Genomic DNA, 19185 nt, shown 5'->3' with positions numbered 1-19185 from the left:
CTGGTCTCATTGGAGCATCTTAAGCCCTAGTTCACTAGAACAGTTCACATGTAGGTCTAGGTAATCAGTCATCATGGTCACTACATCACATAGACAGACAGCCCTGTGGTCAGACCAGGTAATCAGTCATCATGGTCACTACATCACATAGACAGACAGCCCTGTGGTCAGACCAGGTAATCAGTCATCATGGTCACTACATCACATAGACAGACAGCCCTGTGGTCAGACCAGGTAATCAGTCATCATAGACAGACAGCCCTGTGGTCAGACCAGGTAATCAGTCATCATGGTCACTACATCACATAGACAGACAGCCCTGTGGTCAGACCAGGTAATCAGTCATCATGGTCACTACATCACATAGACAGACAGCCCTGTGGTCAGACCAGGTAATCAGTCATCATGGTCACTACATCACATAGACAGACAGCCCTGTGGTCAGACCAGGTAATCAGTCATCATGATCACTACATCAGATAGACAGACAGCCCTGTGGTCAGACCAGGTAATCAGTCATCATGGTCACTACATCACATAGACAGACAGCCCTGTGGTCAGACCAGGTAATCAGTCATCTTCATCACTACATCACATAGACAGACAGCCCTGTGGTCAGACCAGGTAATCAGTCATCTTCATCACTACATCAGATAGACAGACAGCCCTGTGGTCAGACCAGGTAATCAGTCATCATGATCACTACATCAGATAGACAGACAGCCCTGTGGTCAGACCAGGTAATCAGTCATCTTCATCACTACATCACATAGACAGACAGCCCTGTGGTCAGACCAGGTAATCAGTCATCTTCATCACTACATCATATAGACAGACAGCCCTGTGGTCAGACCAGGTAATCAGTCATCTTCATCACTACATCACATAGACAGACAGCCCTGTGGTCAGACCAGGTAATCAGTCATCATAGACAGACAGCCCTGTGGTCAGACCAGGTAATCAGTCATCATAGACGGACAGCCCTGTGGTCAGACCAGGTAATCAGTCATCATATACAGACAGCCCTGTGGTCAGACCAGGTAATCAGTCATCTTCATCACTACATCAGATAGACAGACAGCCCTGTGGTCAGACCAGGTAATCAGTCATCATAGACAGACAGCCCTGTGGTCAGACCAGGTAATCAGTCATCATAGACAGACAGCCCTGTGGTCAGACCAGGTAATCAGTCATCATAGACAGACAGCCCTGTGGTCAGACCAGGTAATCAGTCATCATAGACAGACAGCCCTGTGGTCAGACCAGGTAATCAGTCATCATAGACAGACAGCCCTGTGGTCAGACCAGGTAATCAGTCATCTTCATCACTACATCATATGGACAGACAGCCCTGTGGTCAGACCAGGTAATCAGTCATCATAGACAGACAGCCCTGATGATGTAACATCTTCTTACTGTATCAACACCACACACACGACTTCAGGACAGATGTTTAGGCCATGTCCTTAAGGCATATGAAGCCTACAGTATAAATGGACTTTTAATATCACTACAAGCTCTTTGATGTATGTGCATCTATGTCTCCACTGTGAGGGGAGGACAGCTCATAATAATGTCTGGAATGGAGCGAATGGAATGGCATCAGACCATTCCACGTATTCTGCTCCAGCTGTTACCACGAGCCCGTCCTCCCCATTACCACGAGCCCGTCCTCCCCAGTTAAGGCTCCAGCTGTTACCACGAGCCCGTCCTCCCCACTTTAAGGTGCCACCAACCTCCTGTTGTGTACATTCTTTGTTGTTGCTGTTAATGTAAAACCACATCCAGAGATGATTTTTCGAAGAGTTAGCGAGTGAAGGTGGCCATGCTCTGTTTTTCTTTACTTTTTTCTCTTCCCCTCTTTCTCTCTTCCCCTCTCCCTCTCTTCCTCTCTTCCCCTCTTCCTCTCTTCCCTTCTTCCTCTCTCCCTCTCTTCCCCTCTTCCTCTCTTCCCCTCTTCCCCTCTTTCTCTCTTCCCCTCTCCCTCTCTTCCTCTCTTCCTCTCTTCCCCTCTTCCTCTCTTCCTCTCTTCCTCTCTTCCCCTCTTCCTCTCTTCCCCTCTTCCTCTCTTCCCCTCTTCCTCTCTTCCCCTCTTCCCCTCTTCCTCTCTTCCCATCTTACTCTCTTCCCCTCTCCCTCTCTATACCTCTCTTCCCCTCTTCCTCTCTTCCCCTCTTCCTCTCTTCCTCTCTTCCTCTCTTCCCCTCTCCCTCTCTTCCCCTCTTCCTCGCTCCCTCTCTTCCCCTCTTCCCCTCTTCCCCTCTTCCCCTCTTCCCCTCTTCCTCTCTTCCTCTCTTCCCCTCTTCCTCTCTTCCCCTCTTCCTCGCTCCCTCTCTTCCCCTCTTCCCCTCTCCCTCTCTTCCCCTCTTCCTCTCTTCCCTTCTTCCTCTCTCCCTCTCTTCCTCTCTTCCCCTCTTCCCCTCTTCCTCTCTTCCTCTCTTCCCCTCTTCCTCTCTTCCCCTCTCCCTCTCTTCCTCTCTTCCCCTCTTCCCTCTTCCTCTCTTCCCCTCTTCCCCTCTTCCCCCTCTTCCCCTCTTCCCTCTTCCTCTCTTCCCCTCTTCCTCCTCCCTCTTCCTCTCTTCCTCTCTTCCCTTCTTCCTCTCTTCCCTCTTCCTCTCTTCCTCTCTTCCTCTCTTCCTCTCTTCCCCTCTTCCTCTCTTCCCTCTTCCTCTCTTCCCCTCTTCCTCTCTTCCCTCTTCCTCTCTTCCCCTCTCCCTCTCTTCCCCTCTCCCCTCTTCCTCTCTTCCCCTCTTCCTCTCTTCCCCTCTTCCTCTCTTCCCCTCTTCCTCTCTTCCCCTCTCCCTCTCTTCCTCTCTTCCCCTCTTCCCCCTCTTCCCCTCTTCCTCTCTTCCCCTCTTCCCCTCCTCCCCTCTTCCTCTCTTCCTCTCTTCCCTTCTTCCTCTCTTCCTCTCTTCCTCTCTTCCTCTCTTCCCCTCTTCCTCTCTTCCCCTCTTCCTCTCTTCCCCTCTTCCTCTCTTCCCCTCTTCCTCTCTTCCCCTCTTCCCTCTCTTCCTCTCTTCCCATCTTACTCTCTTCCCCTCTCCCTCTCTATACCTCTCTTCCCCTCTTACTCTCTTCCCCTCTCCCTCTCTTCCCCTCTTCCTCGCTCCCTCTCTTCCCCTCTTCCTCTCTTCCCTTCTTCCTCTCTCCCTCTCTTCCCCTCTTCCTCTCTTCCCCTCTTCCCCTCTTCCTCTCTTCCTCTCTTCCCCTCTTCCTCTCTTCCCCTCTTCCCCCTCTTCCCCTCTTCCTCTCTTCCCCTCTTCCCCTCCTCCCCTCTTCCTCTCTTCCTCTCTTCCCTTCTTCCTCTCTTCCTCTCTTCCTCTCTTCCTCTCTTCCTCTCTTCCCCTCTTCCTCTCTTCCTCTTCCTCTCTTCCCCTCTTCCTCTCTTCCCCTCTTCCTCTCTTCCCCTCTTCCCCTCTTCCTCTCTTCCCATCTTACTCTCTTCCCCTCTCCTCTCTATACCTCTCTTCCCCTCTTACTCTCTTCCCTCTCCCTCTCTTCCCCTCTTCCTCGCTCCCTCTCTTCCCCTCTTCCTCTCTTCCCTTCTTCCTCTCTCCCTCTCTTCCCCTCTTCCTCTCTTCCCCTCTTCCTCTCTTCCCCTCTCCCTCTCTTCCTCTCTTCCCCTCTTCCCCTCTTCCTCTCTTCCCCTCTTCCCCTCTTCCTCTCTTCCCCTCTTCCCCTCTTCCTCTGTGACTGGGGATCATAGACATGCGCACGTTTCTTTCTCAAGCAGCTTAGGTCCCACTGGCTTAGGCTCAGGGCATTAGCTTGATTACCTCTCTTAAGTACACGCCCAGGCCACGCCATTACACAGCAGAGTGGGGGAGGGGTAATGGACGGGGAGTGAGCTCTACCATGTGGATCAAGTCAAATTGTATTTGTCACATGCTTCGAAAACAACAGGTGTAGACTGTGAAATGATTATTTACGGGTCCTTTTTCAACAATGCAAAGTTAGATAAAAAGTGACACAAGGAAGAAATACACACTGAATAACGAATAACAATAACGAGTAAAAAATAAGATGGCTGTATACAGGAAGTACCAGGTAATAACATGGCTATATACAGGAAGTACCAGGTAATAACATGGCTATATACAGGACAGGAAGTACCAGATAATAACATGGCTATATACAGGAAGTACCAGGTAATAACATGGCTATATACAGGAAGTACCAGGTAATAACATGGCTATATACAGGAAGTACCAGGTAATAACATGGCTATATACAGTAAGTACCAGGTAATAACATGCAATATAGAGGGAGTACCAGGTAATAACATGGCTATATACAGGGAGTACCAGTACCGAGTCGGTATTTTTTTTAATTTATTTTTATTTCACCTTTATTTAACCAGGTAAGCCAGTTGAGAACAGGTTCTCATTTACAACTGCGACCTGGCCAAGATAAAGCAAAGTAGTGCAATAAAAACAACACAGAGTTACATATGGGGTAAAAAACATAAAGTCAGAAATACAACAGAAAATATATATACAGTGTGTGCAAATGTAGCAAGTTATGAGGTAGCTATGTACATATAGGTAGGGTTAAAGTGACTCAACAACAGGATAGATAATAGACAGTAGCAGCAGCAGGTAGACATTTGATTAGCTATTTAGCAATCTTGTTTAAGAGTTTTATGGCTTGGGGGTAGAAGCTGTTCAAGGTCCTGTTGGTTCCAGACTTGGTGCACTGGTACCGCTTGCCGTACAGTCTATGGCTTGGGTGGCTGGAGTATTGGACCATTGTTTAGGGCCTTCCTCTGACACCGCCTGGTATAGAGGTCCTGGATGGCAGGTGGCTCGGCCCCAGTGATGTACTGGGCCGTATTCACCACCCTCTGTAGCACCTTGCCGTCGGGTGCCTTGCAGTTGCCATACCAAGCGGTGATGCAGCCAGTCAAGATGCTCTCAGTGGTGCAGCTGAATCATTTTTGGATGATCTGAGGGCCCCATGCCAAATCTTTTTTTAGCCTCCTGAGGGGGAAGAGGCACCGTCGTGCCCTCTTCACAACTGTGTGGGTGTGTGTGGGCCATGTTAATTCCTTGGTGAGGTGGACACTGAGGAACCTGAAGCTCTCGACCCGCTCCACTACACTGTGGGACTGTGGGAGTGGAAGCGTGTGTGTGAATTTGATCAGGCAAAACCAGGGGCCTATATTACCTTTTGAAATAATTTTGTCCTTTGCACCACAATGCTTGTAGGCTAACTGTTGCTCCAAATAACGTGTGTTCTGTTTGTGTGTTTGCGTGCAGAGAGCATGGATCCTGCACGGCCTATAGGAGACAACGAGGTGCGTATCTTTGTGGCTCTGTTCCCCTACGACCCGGTCAACATGTCCCCCAACCCCGACGCCGCTGAGGAGGAACTGCCCTTCAGAGAGGGACAGATCATCAAGGTATGGAACCTGTCACAATAATCCCAGTGATATCCCTGGCACTATGCTAGATACTCTCATCTGATCTGTCAATAATTATTGGTTGTTGAAGGCAAAATGTTTCTCCATGTTATCTCTCATCTATTAATGAGGTAGTAAGACCGCCATCTTGTTTCTCTTTCCCCATCCTCCATTTCCAGATCTACGGAGACAAAGACTCGGACGGGTTCTACCGCGGCGAGTCGAACGGTCGTCACGGTTACGTGCCATGTAACATGGTGTCAGAGATTCAGGTGGAGGACGAGGAGACCAGAGAGACACTCCTGCAGCAGGGCTTCCTGTCTACCGCCACAAACATGGAGAAGATAGGTAGGCATAACTGTCAATCATAGCACCATCCAATCATCAAATGGTTTTACAGCTGTCAATCATATCAACAGCCAATGCCAACAGGGTTCATCCCACAAGTGCCAAAATAAACAGGGCCCTTGTCTGATCCAAGTAACATACTGTCCATGTAATCAAACAATGAATCATTTAAGTACGTTGTATTTGTGTAGTGCTTTCTGTTTGGTGTCAGCTCTATGGTTTGTCTATGCTGTCAGCCTGTACACGTCACTGTAAAACGGGTACGAACTGCGGTCTTTGGACAGGTGTGGGTATGTTCTTTGTGGTTTTGTTTCATGAACTCCCCATTGTCCGTGGAGTGGACAGTGAAAGGATGTGAAAAGGCAATAACAGAAGCTCTGTAGGATGTGTAGAGTGACCTGACAGATGTTGTGACTTTCAGAACTGCCAACAGATTTAAATGTTCTACTCCTCTCTTTCTAGTCTTGATTTTTTTATATATATATATATATATTTTTTAAATTAAACCTTATTTTAACAGGTAAGTTGACTGAGAACACATTCGAATTTACAGCAACGACCTGGCGAATAGTTACAGGGGAGAGGAGGGAGGACGAATGAGCCAATAACGACTAGATAATATACTTCAAACTTGAACAATTTGAAATGAAAGCATAAGTCCGTGTTTTTTCAATCTGTTTGGAGGAAGTCCTCAGAACTGATTAAACAGCAGCTGCATCTTGGTTAATGGAAAACATACATTTGACTCATTATCGTTTTACTGTTATTGAGTTGTCATTTTAAATGACCCATGTACTGAGTAAGAATTCACAAAACTGGCTGAATTGTGCTATTTGATTAAATGAAAAAGTAAACCATAGAAATGACACTCCTATGAGATGCTTTGTATGCTTTCATGGTTCGTCTTCAATTGGAACTTGGTTGTTTGTGTTCACTGACTGCCTGTTGCCAAGCCCAATTTCCTTTTTGGTTTTTCATCGACTCTGTGTCATGCAACTCATTTCCAAGAAGTGCCAGAAGCGTTAGCTAGTGTGATAAGCTAAGTGCTATGGACCCAACATGCACACACACACAAACACAGCATCAACCACCCAGCCAACTAGATCAAGCTGACAAACAATGTATTTTCAGATGTTTTAACCCTTTCACTTCTACTTGCTGTGTTCTGATAGCTGATTATTATTGGTTGGTTTATAAAATTGCTTTTTTACGGGCTTCAAACTCATTCTGTCTCTTGTCTGGTCTGCTTTTTCACGGTTCTGGCGTCTCTGTCTGTCTGTGTTTTTTCTTTTTGGTTTCAAATTTGGTTTTCCTTTTTTAAAACTCCATAAAGGCACTCGCTCACACGCACAGCTTCCGCATCGCCCTGTCCCACCTCCGAAACCGAGACGATCCAAGAAAGGTGTGTCTCGCTGTCGCTGCTGACATGGCTGATTATCTGGTCTGATCTCTCTCTCTCCTTTCTCCTTCCCCGTTTCCCGCTCTTACTTTGGTCTGCCTTTTTTTTCTCTCTATCTCTATCACTCTCTCCTTGTTGCTTTCTGACCAGAGGGGATCTGTGGATTCACAGTAGTCAATATATAAAACGTTATAATGATCTTTGGATTCACAGTAGTCAATATATAAAACATTATAATGATCTGTGGATTCACAGTATGCAATATCCGAAACATTATAATGATCTGTGGATTCAAAGTATTCAATATACAGTTGAAGTCGGAAGTTTACATACACCTTAGCCAAATACATTTAAACTAAGTTTTTCACAATTCCTGACATTTAATCCTAGTAAAAATTCCCTGTCTTAGTTCAGTTAGGATCACCACTTTATTTTAAGAATGTGAAATGTCCGAATAATAGTAGAGAGTATGATTTATTTCAGCTTTTATTTATTTCATCACATTCCCAGTGGGTCAGAAGTTTACATACACTCAATTAGTATTTGGTAGCATTGCCTTTAAATTGTTTAACTTGGGTCAAACGTTTCAGGTAGCCTTCCACAAGCTTCCCACAATAAGTTGGGAAGCTTGTGGCCCATTCCTCCTGACAGAGCTGGTGTAACTGAGTCAGGTTTGTAGGCCTCCTTGCTCGCACATGCTTTTTCAGTTCTGCCCACAAATGTTCTATAGGATTGAGGTCAGGGCTTTGTGATGGCCACTCCAATACCTTGACTTTGTTGTCCTTAAGGCATTTTGCCACAACTTTGGAATTATGCTTGGGGTCATTGTCCATTTGGAAGACCCATTTGCGACCAAGCTTTAACTTCCTGAATGATGTCTTGAGATGTTGCTTCAATATATCCACTTAATTTTCCTTCCTCATGATGCCATCTATTTTGTGAAGTGCACCAGTCCCTTCTGCAGCAAAGCACCCCCACAGCATGATGCTGTCACCCCCGTGCTTCACGTTTGGGATGGTGTTCTTCGGCTTGCAAGCATCCCCCTTTTTCCTCCAAACATAACGATGATCATTATGGCCAAACAGTTCTATTTTTGTTTCACCAGACCATAGGACATTTCTCCAAAAAGTACGATCTTTGTCCCCATGAGCAGTTGCAAACCGTAGTCTGGCTTTTTTATGGCGGTTTTGGAGCAGTGGCTTCTTCCTTGCTGAGCGGCCTTTCAGGTTATGTCGATATAGGACTCGTTTTACTGTGGATATAGATATTTTTATACCTGTTTCCTCCTGCATCTTCACAAGGTCCTTTGCTGTTGTTCTGGGATTGATTTGCACTTTTTGCACCAAAGTACGTTCATCTCTAGGAGACAGAACGCATCTCCTTCCTGAGCGGTATGATGGCTGCATGGTCCCATGGTGTTTATACTTGCGTACTATTGTTTGTACAGATGAACGTGGTACCTTCAGGCGTTTGGAAATTGCTCCCAAGGATGATCCAGACTTGTGGAGGTCTACAATTTCTTTTCTGAGCTCTTGGCTGATTTCTTTTGATTTTCCCATGATGTCAAGCAAAGAGGCACTGAGTTTGAAGGTAGGCCTTGAAATACATGCACAGGTACACCTCCAATTGACTCAAATGATGTCAATTAGCCTATCAGAAGCTTCTAAAGCCATGACATCATTTTCTGGAATTTTTCAAGAAGCTGTTTAAAGGCACAGTCAACTTAGTGTATGTAAACTTCTGACCCACTGGAATTGTGATACAGTGAATTATAAGTGAAATAATCTGTCTGTAAACAATTGTTGGAAAAATTACTTGTGTCATGCACAAAGTAGATGTCCTAACCGACTTGCCAAAACAATAGTTTGTTAACAAGAAATGTGTGGAGTGGTTGAAAAACGAGTTTTAATGACACCAACCTAAGTGTATGTAAACTTTTGACTTCAACTGTATAACACATTATAATGTACTGCCATAGACTAAGATATAGGAGGGCTAAAACTCTGATTGATGCACTATCTGGTTATAGCGTTTGAATATACAAATTGCCCTAGTTTCATCCTTCAGCATCCCCTCTGATCTCCTCCTTCTATCTGTATCTCTGTTTCCTGTGTGACTGTATAATATCATATCTGGCATCAGGCTGCTCTCTCCAGGGTTGGCTTTGGTTTCTACATTTACTTTTGTTGTACTACTGAGTGTGTCCGAGCCAGGATGACCAGGGTGAAATGCTTTATTTAACCTGCTCCTCTCTCCTCACCCAACCCCACTCCCATACCCATCTACTCTTCCAGTGGAGTCTGCTGCACTGTGGGAAGATAGCTTAGACTCATCCAGTCAAGGTTGGTAATGTAACCATTAGTCTCTCTCTCTCTCTCTCTGCCTCCCCAGCATGAAGGGACGCCTGCTCTAGCGTCCACTGGATACCTGCATGTATTAGACAAGATACGCATGACATCATCATTATGCGACCTCTGAACCTTTGTCTAACTGCTCAAGTCTCCACTGGATACCTGCATGTGTTATACTAGATACCCATGACGTCATCATTATGCGACCTCTGAACCTTTGTCTAACTGCTCAAGTCTCCACTGGATACCTGCATGTGTTATACTAGATACCCATGACGTCATCATTATGCGACCTCTAAACCTTTGTCTAACTGCTCAAGTCTCCACTGGATACCTGCATGTGTTATACTAGATACCCATGACATCATCATTATGCGACCTCTGAACCTTTGTCTAACTGCTCAAGTCTCCACTGGATACCTGCATGTGTTATACTAGATACCCATGACGTCATCAACATGCGACCTCTCTAAATCTGTGTCTGACTTGCTGCGTCATTCTAACGGGCGGATATTAATTAGCCTCATCCTGCTTGCCTGTTGATAACGGTGGTGATGATGTCCTCTTCTCCACCTCCATGATCCTCCTAATGCTGTGTCATCTAATGTTCTAAGTGACATCATCACTACATGAACTCTGAAGTCTCTTCCTGGTTTGCACTTACAGTTATACAGATACACACACACACACACACACACACACACACACACACACACACACACACACACACACACACACACACACACACACACACACACACACACACACACACACACACACACACTTTCACATACACTGCAAACGCACACACACACATACACTTTCACATACACTACAAACGCACACACACACATACACTTTCACATACACTACAAACGCACACACACACATACACTTTCACATACACACACACACACACACATACACTTTCACATACACTACATACGCACACACACATAACACACACGCATACCGACAACACAAACACACATACATACACATTTTCTCACTCATTATATGCTGCTGCTACTCTGGTCTTTATTTCACTCTTATTATTATCTATCCTGATGCCTAGTCACTTTACCCTGCCTTCATGTACATATCTACCTCAAATACCTTATTATGATCTATCCTGATGCCTAGTCACATTGCTCTGCCTTCATGTACATATCTACCTCAAATACCTTATTATTATCTATCCTGATGCCTAGTCACTTTACCCTGCCTTCATGTCCATATCTACCTCAAATACCTTATTATTATTTATCCTGATGCCTAGTCACTTTACCCTGCCTTCATGTACATATCTACTTCAAGTACCTTATTATTATCTATCCTGATGCCTAGTCACTTTACCCTGCCTTCATGTACATATCTACTTCAAGTACCTTATTATTATCTATCCTGATGTCTAGTCACTTTACCCTGCCTTCATGTACATATCTACCTCAAATACCTTATTATGATCTATCCTGATGCCTTATCACTTTACCCTGCCTTCATGTACATATCTACCTCAAGTACCTTATTATTATCTATCCTGATGCCTAGTCACTTTACCCTGCCTTCATGTACATATCTACCTCAAATACCTTATTATTATCCATCCTGATGCCTAGTCACTTTATCCTGCCTTCATGTACATATCTACCTCAAATACCTTATTATTATCTATCCTGATCCCTAGTCACTTTACCCTGCCTTCATGTCCATATCTACCTCAAATACCTTATTATTATCTATCCTGATGCCTGGTCACTTTACCCTGCCTTCATGTACATATCTACCTCAAATACCTTATTATTATCTATCCTGATGCCTGGTCACTTTACCCTGCCTTCATGTACATATCTACCTCAAATACCTTATTATTATCTATCCTGATGCCTAGTCACTTTATCCTGCCTTCATGTACATATCTACCTCAAATACCTTATTATTATCTATCCTGATGCCTGGTCACTTTACCCTGCCTTCATGTCCATATCTACCTCAAATACCTTATTATTATCTATCCTGATGCCTAGTCACTTTATCCTGCCTTCATGTACATATCTACCTCAAATACCTTATTATTATCTATCCTGATGCCTGGTCACTTTACCCTGCCTTCATGTACATATCTACCTCAAATACCTTATTATTATCTATCCTTATGCCTGGTCACTTTACCCTGCCTTCATGTACATATCTACCTCAAATACCTTATTATTATCTATCCTGATGCCTAGTCACTTTATCCTGCCTTCATGTACATATCTACCTCAAATACCTTATTATTATCTATCCTGATCCCTAGTCACTTTACCCTGCCTTCATGTCCATATCTACCTCAAATACCTTATTATTATCTATCCTGATGCCTGGTCACTTTACCCTGCCTTCATGTACAGTGGGGAAAAAAAGTATTTAGTCAGCCACCAATTGTGCAAGTTCTCCCACTTAAAAAGATGAGAGAGGCCTGTAATTTTCATCATAGGTACACGTCAACTATGACAGACAAAATGAGGAAAAAAATTCCAGAAAATCACATTGTATGATTTTTAATGAATTTATTTGCAAATTATGGTGGAAAATAAGTATTTGGTCAATAACAAAAGTTTCTCAATACTTTGTTATATACCCTTTGTTGGCAATGACACAGTTCAAACGTTTTCTGTAAGTCTTCACAAGGTTTTCACACACTGTTGCTGGTATTTTGGCCCATTCCTCCATGCAGATCTCCTCTAGAGCAGTGATGTTTTGGGGCTGTCGCTGGCCAACACGGACTTTCAACTCCCTCCAAAGATTTTCTATGGGGTTGAGATCTGGAGACTGGCTAGGCCATTCCAGGACCTTGAAATGCTTCTTACGAAGCCACTTGCTGATGGAAGGAGGTTTTCACTCAAAATCTCACGATACATGGCCCCATTCATTCTTTCCTTTACACGAATCAGTCGTCCTGGTCCCTTTGCAGAAAAACAGCCCCAAAGCATGATGTTTCCACCCCCATGCTTCACAGTAGGTATGGTGTTCTTTGGATGCAACTCAGCATTCTTTGTCCTCCAAACACGACGAGTTGAGTTTTTACCAAAAAAGTTCTATTTTGGTTTCATCTGACCATATGACATTCTCCCAATCCTCTTCTGGATCATCCAAATGCACTCTAGCACGGGCCTGGACATGTACTGGCTTAAGCAGGGGGACACGTCTGGCACTGCAGGATTTAAGTCCCTGGCGGCGTAGTGTGTTACTGATGGTAGGCTTTGTTACTTTGGTCCCAGCTCTCTGCAGGTCATTCACTAGGTCCCCCCGTGTGGTTCTGGGATTTTTGCTCACCGGTCTTGTGATCATTTTGACCCCACGGGGTGACATCTTTCGTGGAGCCCCAGATCGAGGGATATTATCAGTGGTCTTGTATGCCTTCTATTTCCTAATAATTGCTCCCACAGTTGATTTCTTCAAACCAAGCTGCTTACCTATTGCAGATTCTGTTAGGCTAGGTGGGGACTCAGGCGCAGAGACGGACACACGGACAAAGAGGGTGAATTAAGATGTTGTTTATTCAGCGTGTTTTGGCAGAGAGAAGCAGTTCAGGGTGGAGCAGCTTCAGACCGGGGTAGGAGCTGAGTGGGGTGGAGAGCCAGTAGCACTGAGAGCTGGATTACGAGGATATCAGACCACAGATGAGCAGGTTGCAGCGTGGGAGTGGCAGGCAGGCAGGCAGCAGGAACAGACGGGATCTGGTCGAAGGAGAGACAGGTTACAAACGTGGCAGAGACAACTATAATGCTGAGAGGGTAACAACTAAACTGAGATTGCTGTACGGAGCCAAGTTACCACAGGTGGTGTAGGAACGAACTGGCGCTGGAGAGGTGGCCAGCCCGGGTAGATAACTGCTGGTTGATTGGTGACAATGAGCTGCAGCTGGATGTAACTGAGCAGGAGAGAGAATGGCCACGCCCCCTGACCTAGATCCTCTGACTGGGCTGCACAGCGGGAGGAGACAGACACAGACAACACACACAGGGGAAAAAGGAAAAGGAAAACAAGCGGGGACAGGAACAACAGTGCCGGACCGTAACAGATTCAGTCTTCCCAGCCTGGTGCAGGTCTACAATATTGTTTCTGGTGTCCTTTGACAGCTCTTTGGTCTTGGCCATAGTGGAGTTTGGAGTGTGACTGTTTGAGCTTGTGGGCAGGTGTCTTTTATACTGATAACAAGTTCAAACAGGTGCCATTAATACAGGTAACGAGTGGAGGACAGAGGAGCCTCTTAAAGAAGAAGTTACAGGTCTGTGAGAGCCAGAAATCTTGCTTGTTTGTAGGTGACCAAATACTTATTTTCCACCATAATTTGCAAATAAATTCATTAAAAATCCTACTATGTGATTTTCTGGAATTTTTTTCCTCAATTTGTCTGTCATAGTTGACGTGTACCTATGATGAAAATTACAGGCCTCTCTCATCTTTTTAAGTGGGAGAACTTGCACAATTGGTGGCTGACTAAATACTTTTTTTCCCCACTGTACATATCTACCTCAAATACCTTATTATTATCTATCCTGATGCCTGGTCACTTTACCCTGCCTTCATGTACATATCTACCTCAAATACCTTATTATTATCTATCCTGATGCCTAGTCACTTTATCCTGCCTTCATGTACATATCTACCTCAAATACCTTATTATTATCTATCCTGATGCCTGGTCACTTTACCCTGCCTTCATGTCCATATCTACCTCAAATACCTTATTATTATCTATCCTGATGCCTAGTCACTTTATCCTGCCTTCATGTACATATCTACCTCAAATACCTTATTATTATCTATCCTGATGCCTAGTCACTTTATCCTGCCTTCATGTACATATCTACCTCAAATACCTTATTATTATCTATCCTGATGCCTAGTCACTTTATCCTGCCTTCATGTACATATCACCTCAAATACCTTATTATTATCTATCCTGATGCCTAGTCACTTTATCCTGCCTTCATGTACATATCTACTCAAATGCCTGCCTTCATGTACATATCTACCTCAAATACCTTATTATTATATATCCTGATGCCTAGTCACTTTACCCTGCCTTCATGTACATATCTACCTCAAATACCTTATTATTATCTATCCTGATGCCTAGTCACTTTACCCTGCCTTCATGTACATATCTACCTCAAATACCTTACTCCCTGTATATAGCAGCACATTGATCTACTACTGGTACTTCCTGTATCTAGCAGCACATTGATCTACTACTGGTACTTCCTGTATAGCTCCATTCTTGTGTATTTTATTCCTCTTGTGTTACTATTTTTCTTTTTATTATTATTGTTTTACTCTGCATCGTTGGGAAGGGCTCGTAACAAAGCATTTCACGGTTAAGTCTACACCCGTTGTATTCGGTGCATGTGGTAATTAACATTTGATTTGAGTTCACAGTTAACTGTCTGAGTGAAAACAGACTAAACTGGCTGAGTGAAAACAGACTAAACTGGCTGAGTGAAAACAGACTAAACTGGCTGAGTGAAAACAGACTAAACTGGCTGAGTGAAAACAGACTAAACTGGCTGAGTGAAAACAAACTAAACTGGCTGAGTGAAAACAGACTAAACTGGCTGAGTGAAAACAGACTAAACTGGCTGAGTGAAAACAGACTAAACTGGCGTGACTGTCTTATGTGACCCTCACCATCCTCAAAGCCAGCCTCTGCTGTTGTTAATCTTTTACTCTTGGTTCTCCCGGTGATGGTGTGAAGCTAGCTGGGCGCTGCATGATACTGAGTGACTGTTCACTGCATGCTGACATGGAAATTAAAATGAACAAGGTGTTCCACTCAAAAATGGTCAGAAATCTGACCGTATTTCTGTGTTTCATTGACAGATACCAGCCAGTCTGATGTTGCCATGGCGAACACGGCGGGCCCCGGTCCTCGCAGGATGAAGGCCGTCTTTGATTACGACCCTCGAGAGAGTTCTCCCAATGCTGACATCGAGGTGAGCACCATGCTATTCCCTGTAACAAAGGCTTGTGTTATAATTCTATATAAAAACATACAGCAAAAAGACAAGTTTCTGAATCATCCTGACAGTAAAGTTATAATCCTATTGTAATCATGGTCTTCTCTATGGCCCTCTGCAGGTTGAGCTGACCTTCAGTGCCGGGGATATCATCTATGTGTTTGGTGACATGGACGATGATGGGTTCTTCTATGTAAGTGTACCCAAAGAGAACAATACATCTATCTCTCTCTCTCTCTTTCTCTCTCTCTCTCTCTCTCTCTCTCTCTCTCTCTCTCTCTCTCTCTCTCTCTCTCTCTCTCTCTCTCTCTCTCTCTCTCTCTCTCTCTCTCGCTCTCTCTCTTTCTCTCTCTCTCTCTCTCTCTCTCTCTCTCTCTCTCTCTCTCTCTCTCTCTCTCTCTCTCTCTCTCTCCTCTGTCTGTCTGTCTGTCTGTCTGTCTCTGTCTCGCGTGTGCAAACAAACACTCTGAGAAGGCTGTAAGTCTTTTTGAAAGTGTTTTAACACCTTAAAGATGTGACCATGTGAATGACGAGGACATGTTGTTGTTGTTGTTGTTGTTGTTGTTGTTGTTGTTGATGTAGTAATGCAGGTGTAGTTGATAGACAGACAGGCTCGCAGACTAAGGTCAAAGGTTATACATGTGTGATGTGGGTGTCTAATGTTTATGCTTTCCAGGGTGACCTGAACGGACACAAAGGCCTGGTCCCATCTAACTTCCTGCAGGCTGCCCCAGAGGCTGCTGGGAAAGCCCCACCATTTGACCCCCAGCCTCCGCCTGTAGCCGAGCCCAGGATAGAATCACAGGTACAGTCAGCACGCTGTTCACCTAGGACACTGTGGACACAGATGTATGACGGCCTAGTAGCCAAAACATTTGTGGCTCAAAGCCTGATGGGAAAAAAGTTCAAATCTCTTTTTTGAATTTGGAACACCCACACAGCATTTATTTTTTATTTTAGTAGGTAAGTTGACTGAGAACACTTTCTCATTTACAGCAACGACCTGGGGAATAATTACAGGGGAGAGGAATGTGCCAATTGGAAACGATTAAGTGGCCATATTGGGAATTTAGCCAGGACACCGGGGTTAACACCCCTACTCTTACGATAAGTGCCACGGGATCTTTAGTGACCACAGAGAGTCAGGACACCCGTTTAACGTCCCATCCGAAAGGCGGCACCCTACACAGGGCAATGTCCCCAATCACTGCCCTGGGGCATTGGGATATTATTATTATTTTTAGACCAGAGGAAAGAGTGTCTAATACTGGTCATCCAACACCACTTCCAGCAGCATCTGGTCTCCCATCCAGGGACCGACCAGGACCAACCCTGCTTAGCTTCAGAGGCAAGCCAGCATCGGGATGCAGGGTCGTATGCTGCTGGCAATTTGATGTTGCAGAAGACTGACAATATTTCTATGCCGTTTTTTATCGACCATTTTCCTTTTTATGTTGTTTTATTTGTCATATCTCTGTCACCTTATGTCTTTGTCTTTTGGTTAAGTCTCTATCATTTCTGTTTTTACATTGATTTTTTTTTTCCTTCTGTTTCCTGCATGGCCTTTTACAGAAGCAAAAACGAACTGTGCACTTTAAGACTTGAGCGTAAGTGTCTCCGAGGGGATAACACCCTCCCAGCTGAGTGCTAGTAACTAGTAACTAGTAACTAGTAACTAGTAACCAGTAACCAGTGACCCTACCCCCTCCACCCTGTGTTACTCTTCATCCTCATGTGAGCCTTACCAGTACTAGTCTCCTCAGATACGTAGCCTCCTGTCCATGTTCACAAGATCAGGCCCATGGTGGCGTGCTGACGATGGGCTGAGATTTCTGAACAACGGGGTATCCTCTGCTTACCCCACCCAACCGTTCTCCTGTATCCCAATTTTAGCTTTAGCCAACTATTTACGCTGAGAGTTAAATGTTCCCTCTGTTACGTTAGTTCAATCAGTTCATGTACAATCTACACAACTGACTCTTAGTAGGATTGTTGTTGATAGAATGTTACTTAACAGTTGTAGTTGATAGACAGGTTCAGTAGAATCCTGAATACTTTAAGAATAAAGAAAGTGTTGTATTCTTATACTCTATTTCCGTGGTTTCCCTCCCCAAGGTGAGACTGAGCATGTTCCCAGAGGAGGTTCCACATCCACCCCAACACACAGGGCTGACTGGCCCAGTCCACACACATCCACCCCTACACACAGGGCTGACTGGCCCAGTCCACACACATCCACCCCTACACACAGGGCTGACTGGCCCAGTCCACACACATCCACCCCAACACACAGGGCTGACTGGCCCAGTCCACACACATCCACCCCTACACACAGGGCTGACTGGCCCAGTCCACACACATCCACCCCTACACACAGAGCTGACTGGCCCAGTCCACACACATCCACCCCTACACACAGGGCTGACTGGCCCAGTCCACACACATCCACCCCCTACACACAGGGCTGACTGGCCCAGTCCACACATCCACCCCTACACACAGAGCTGACTGGCCCAGTCCACACACATCCACCCCAACACACAGGGCTGACTGGCCCAGTCCACACACATCCACCCCTACACACAGAGCTGACTGGCCCAGTCCACACACATCCACCCCTACACACAGGGCTGACTGGCCCAGTCCACACACATCCACCCCTACACACAGAGCTGACTGGCCCAGTCCACCAACACCACCTACACCTGGTTCCATCCGCAGCAGCAGCCATGATGGAGCCCTCCTCCATGGACCCAGCCCCAGCCCCAAGGCAAGCCAGCCTCAGCACCTCTCCGCCCCACGTCCCAGCAGAAAGCCACTCACAGACAGACAAAACAGACGCCTCCCCACCAGGCAAGAAAAAGAAAGGTTTCTTCTCCAAAGGGAAGAAGCTTTTCAAAAAGCTGGGATCCAGCAAGAAGGATTGAAACTTGGGACATTTACCGCTCATTGCCCGTTTTTATTGAAAGCACTTTTACATATTTGTTATCAGTCTTGGTTGTCTTGGTCTATGTCAGGGTTCTTCAATTCCGGTCCTGGAGGGCCGAAACACCTCTGTTTTTCATCCTCTCCTTCTAATCAGGGACTAATTCAGACCTGGGACACCAGGTGAGTGCAATTAACTACCAGGTAGAAATAAAAAAACAGAAGTGTTTCGGCCCTCCAGGACCGGAATTGAAGAACCCTGGTCTACGTTGTTAGTTTAGCTGCAATATTCAGTAACTATGGATACACTAACATATATATACAGCTAAATACACCTCTTCAATATAATACTACTAGACCAGCTGGCAATATGTGGAGCATATTTTGTCTGTAAAAGAAATGGCACCCTATTCCCTATATAATGCACTACTTTGGGGAAAAAAGGGTGCCATTTCAGATGCAGCCGTTGTCGTATACAAGACGTGACGGCATCACTGAGAGCGTGTTAATAAGCACGTTTAAGTATTTCAGCTCCTAACCTGTGCTGTGCTTACAGGCTTTCTCTGAACACACACACACTCATTCTCTGATAACCATTAGTAGTCTGCGAGGGTTTGTACTTGACCTTCATCTGGCAGTATTATCTGGAAGGATATGATCTGATACTGATGCAGATATGATGTTAAAATGGTTGCTCTAGACTTTCAATTCGTTGGCTTGGAAGAGGCCCTTGCACCATGCCCAGGTTATGGTCCA

At 45.1% G+C, this 19185-nt stretch overlaps 1 protein-coding gene across 2 annotated transcripts in view; it reads left to right on the top strand.

Annotated features, from left to right (window-relative positions):
- The window catches only part of LOC121580084 (RIMS-binding protein 2), a 93464-nt gene extending 74884 nt beyond the window's left edge, over positions 1-18580 (top strand). Inside the window, exons 17-24 of one of the 2 annotated variants that reach the window (XM_045224226.1) lie at positions 5259-5401; positions 5581-5749; positions 7083-7151; positions 9443-9490; positions 15368-15480; positions 15626-15697; positions 16181-16309; positions 17620-18580. In XM_045224226.1, the coding sequence (XP_045080161.1) occupies positions 5259-5401; positions 5581-5749; positions 7083-7151; positions 9443-9490; positions 15368-15480; positions 15626-15697; positions 16181-16309; positions 17620-18012 (1136 nt within the window). In that variant the 3' untranslated portion in view covers positions 18013-18580. The remainder of the gene's footprint in view (positions 1-5258; positions 5402-5580; positions 5750-7082; positions 7152-9442; positions 9491-15367; positions 15481-15625; positions 15698-16180; positions 16310-17619) is intronic. The other variant, XM_045224227.1, reaches the window with a different exon arrangement.
- Positions 18581-19185: the final 605 nt, after the last annotated feature.

Source organism: Coregonus clupeaformis, chromosome 13 (genome assembly GCF_020615455.1).
Source record: "Coregonus clupeaformis isolate EN_2021a chromosome 13, ASM2061545v1, whole genome shotgun sequence".
Lineage (NCBI taxonomy): Eukaryota > Metazoa > Chordata > Actinopteri > Salmoniformes > Salmonidae > Coregonus > Coregonus clupeaformis.
The sequence above is the reverse complement of the archived record's forward strand: the minus strand, read 5'-3'. Positions and strand labels throughout refer to the sequence as shown.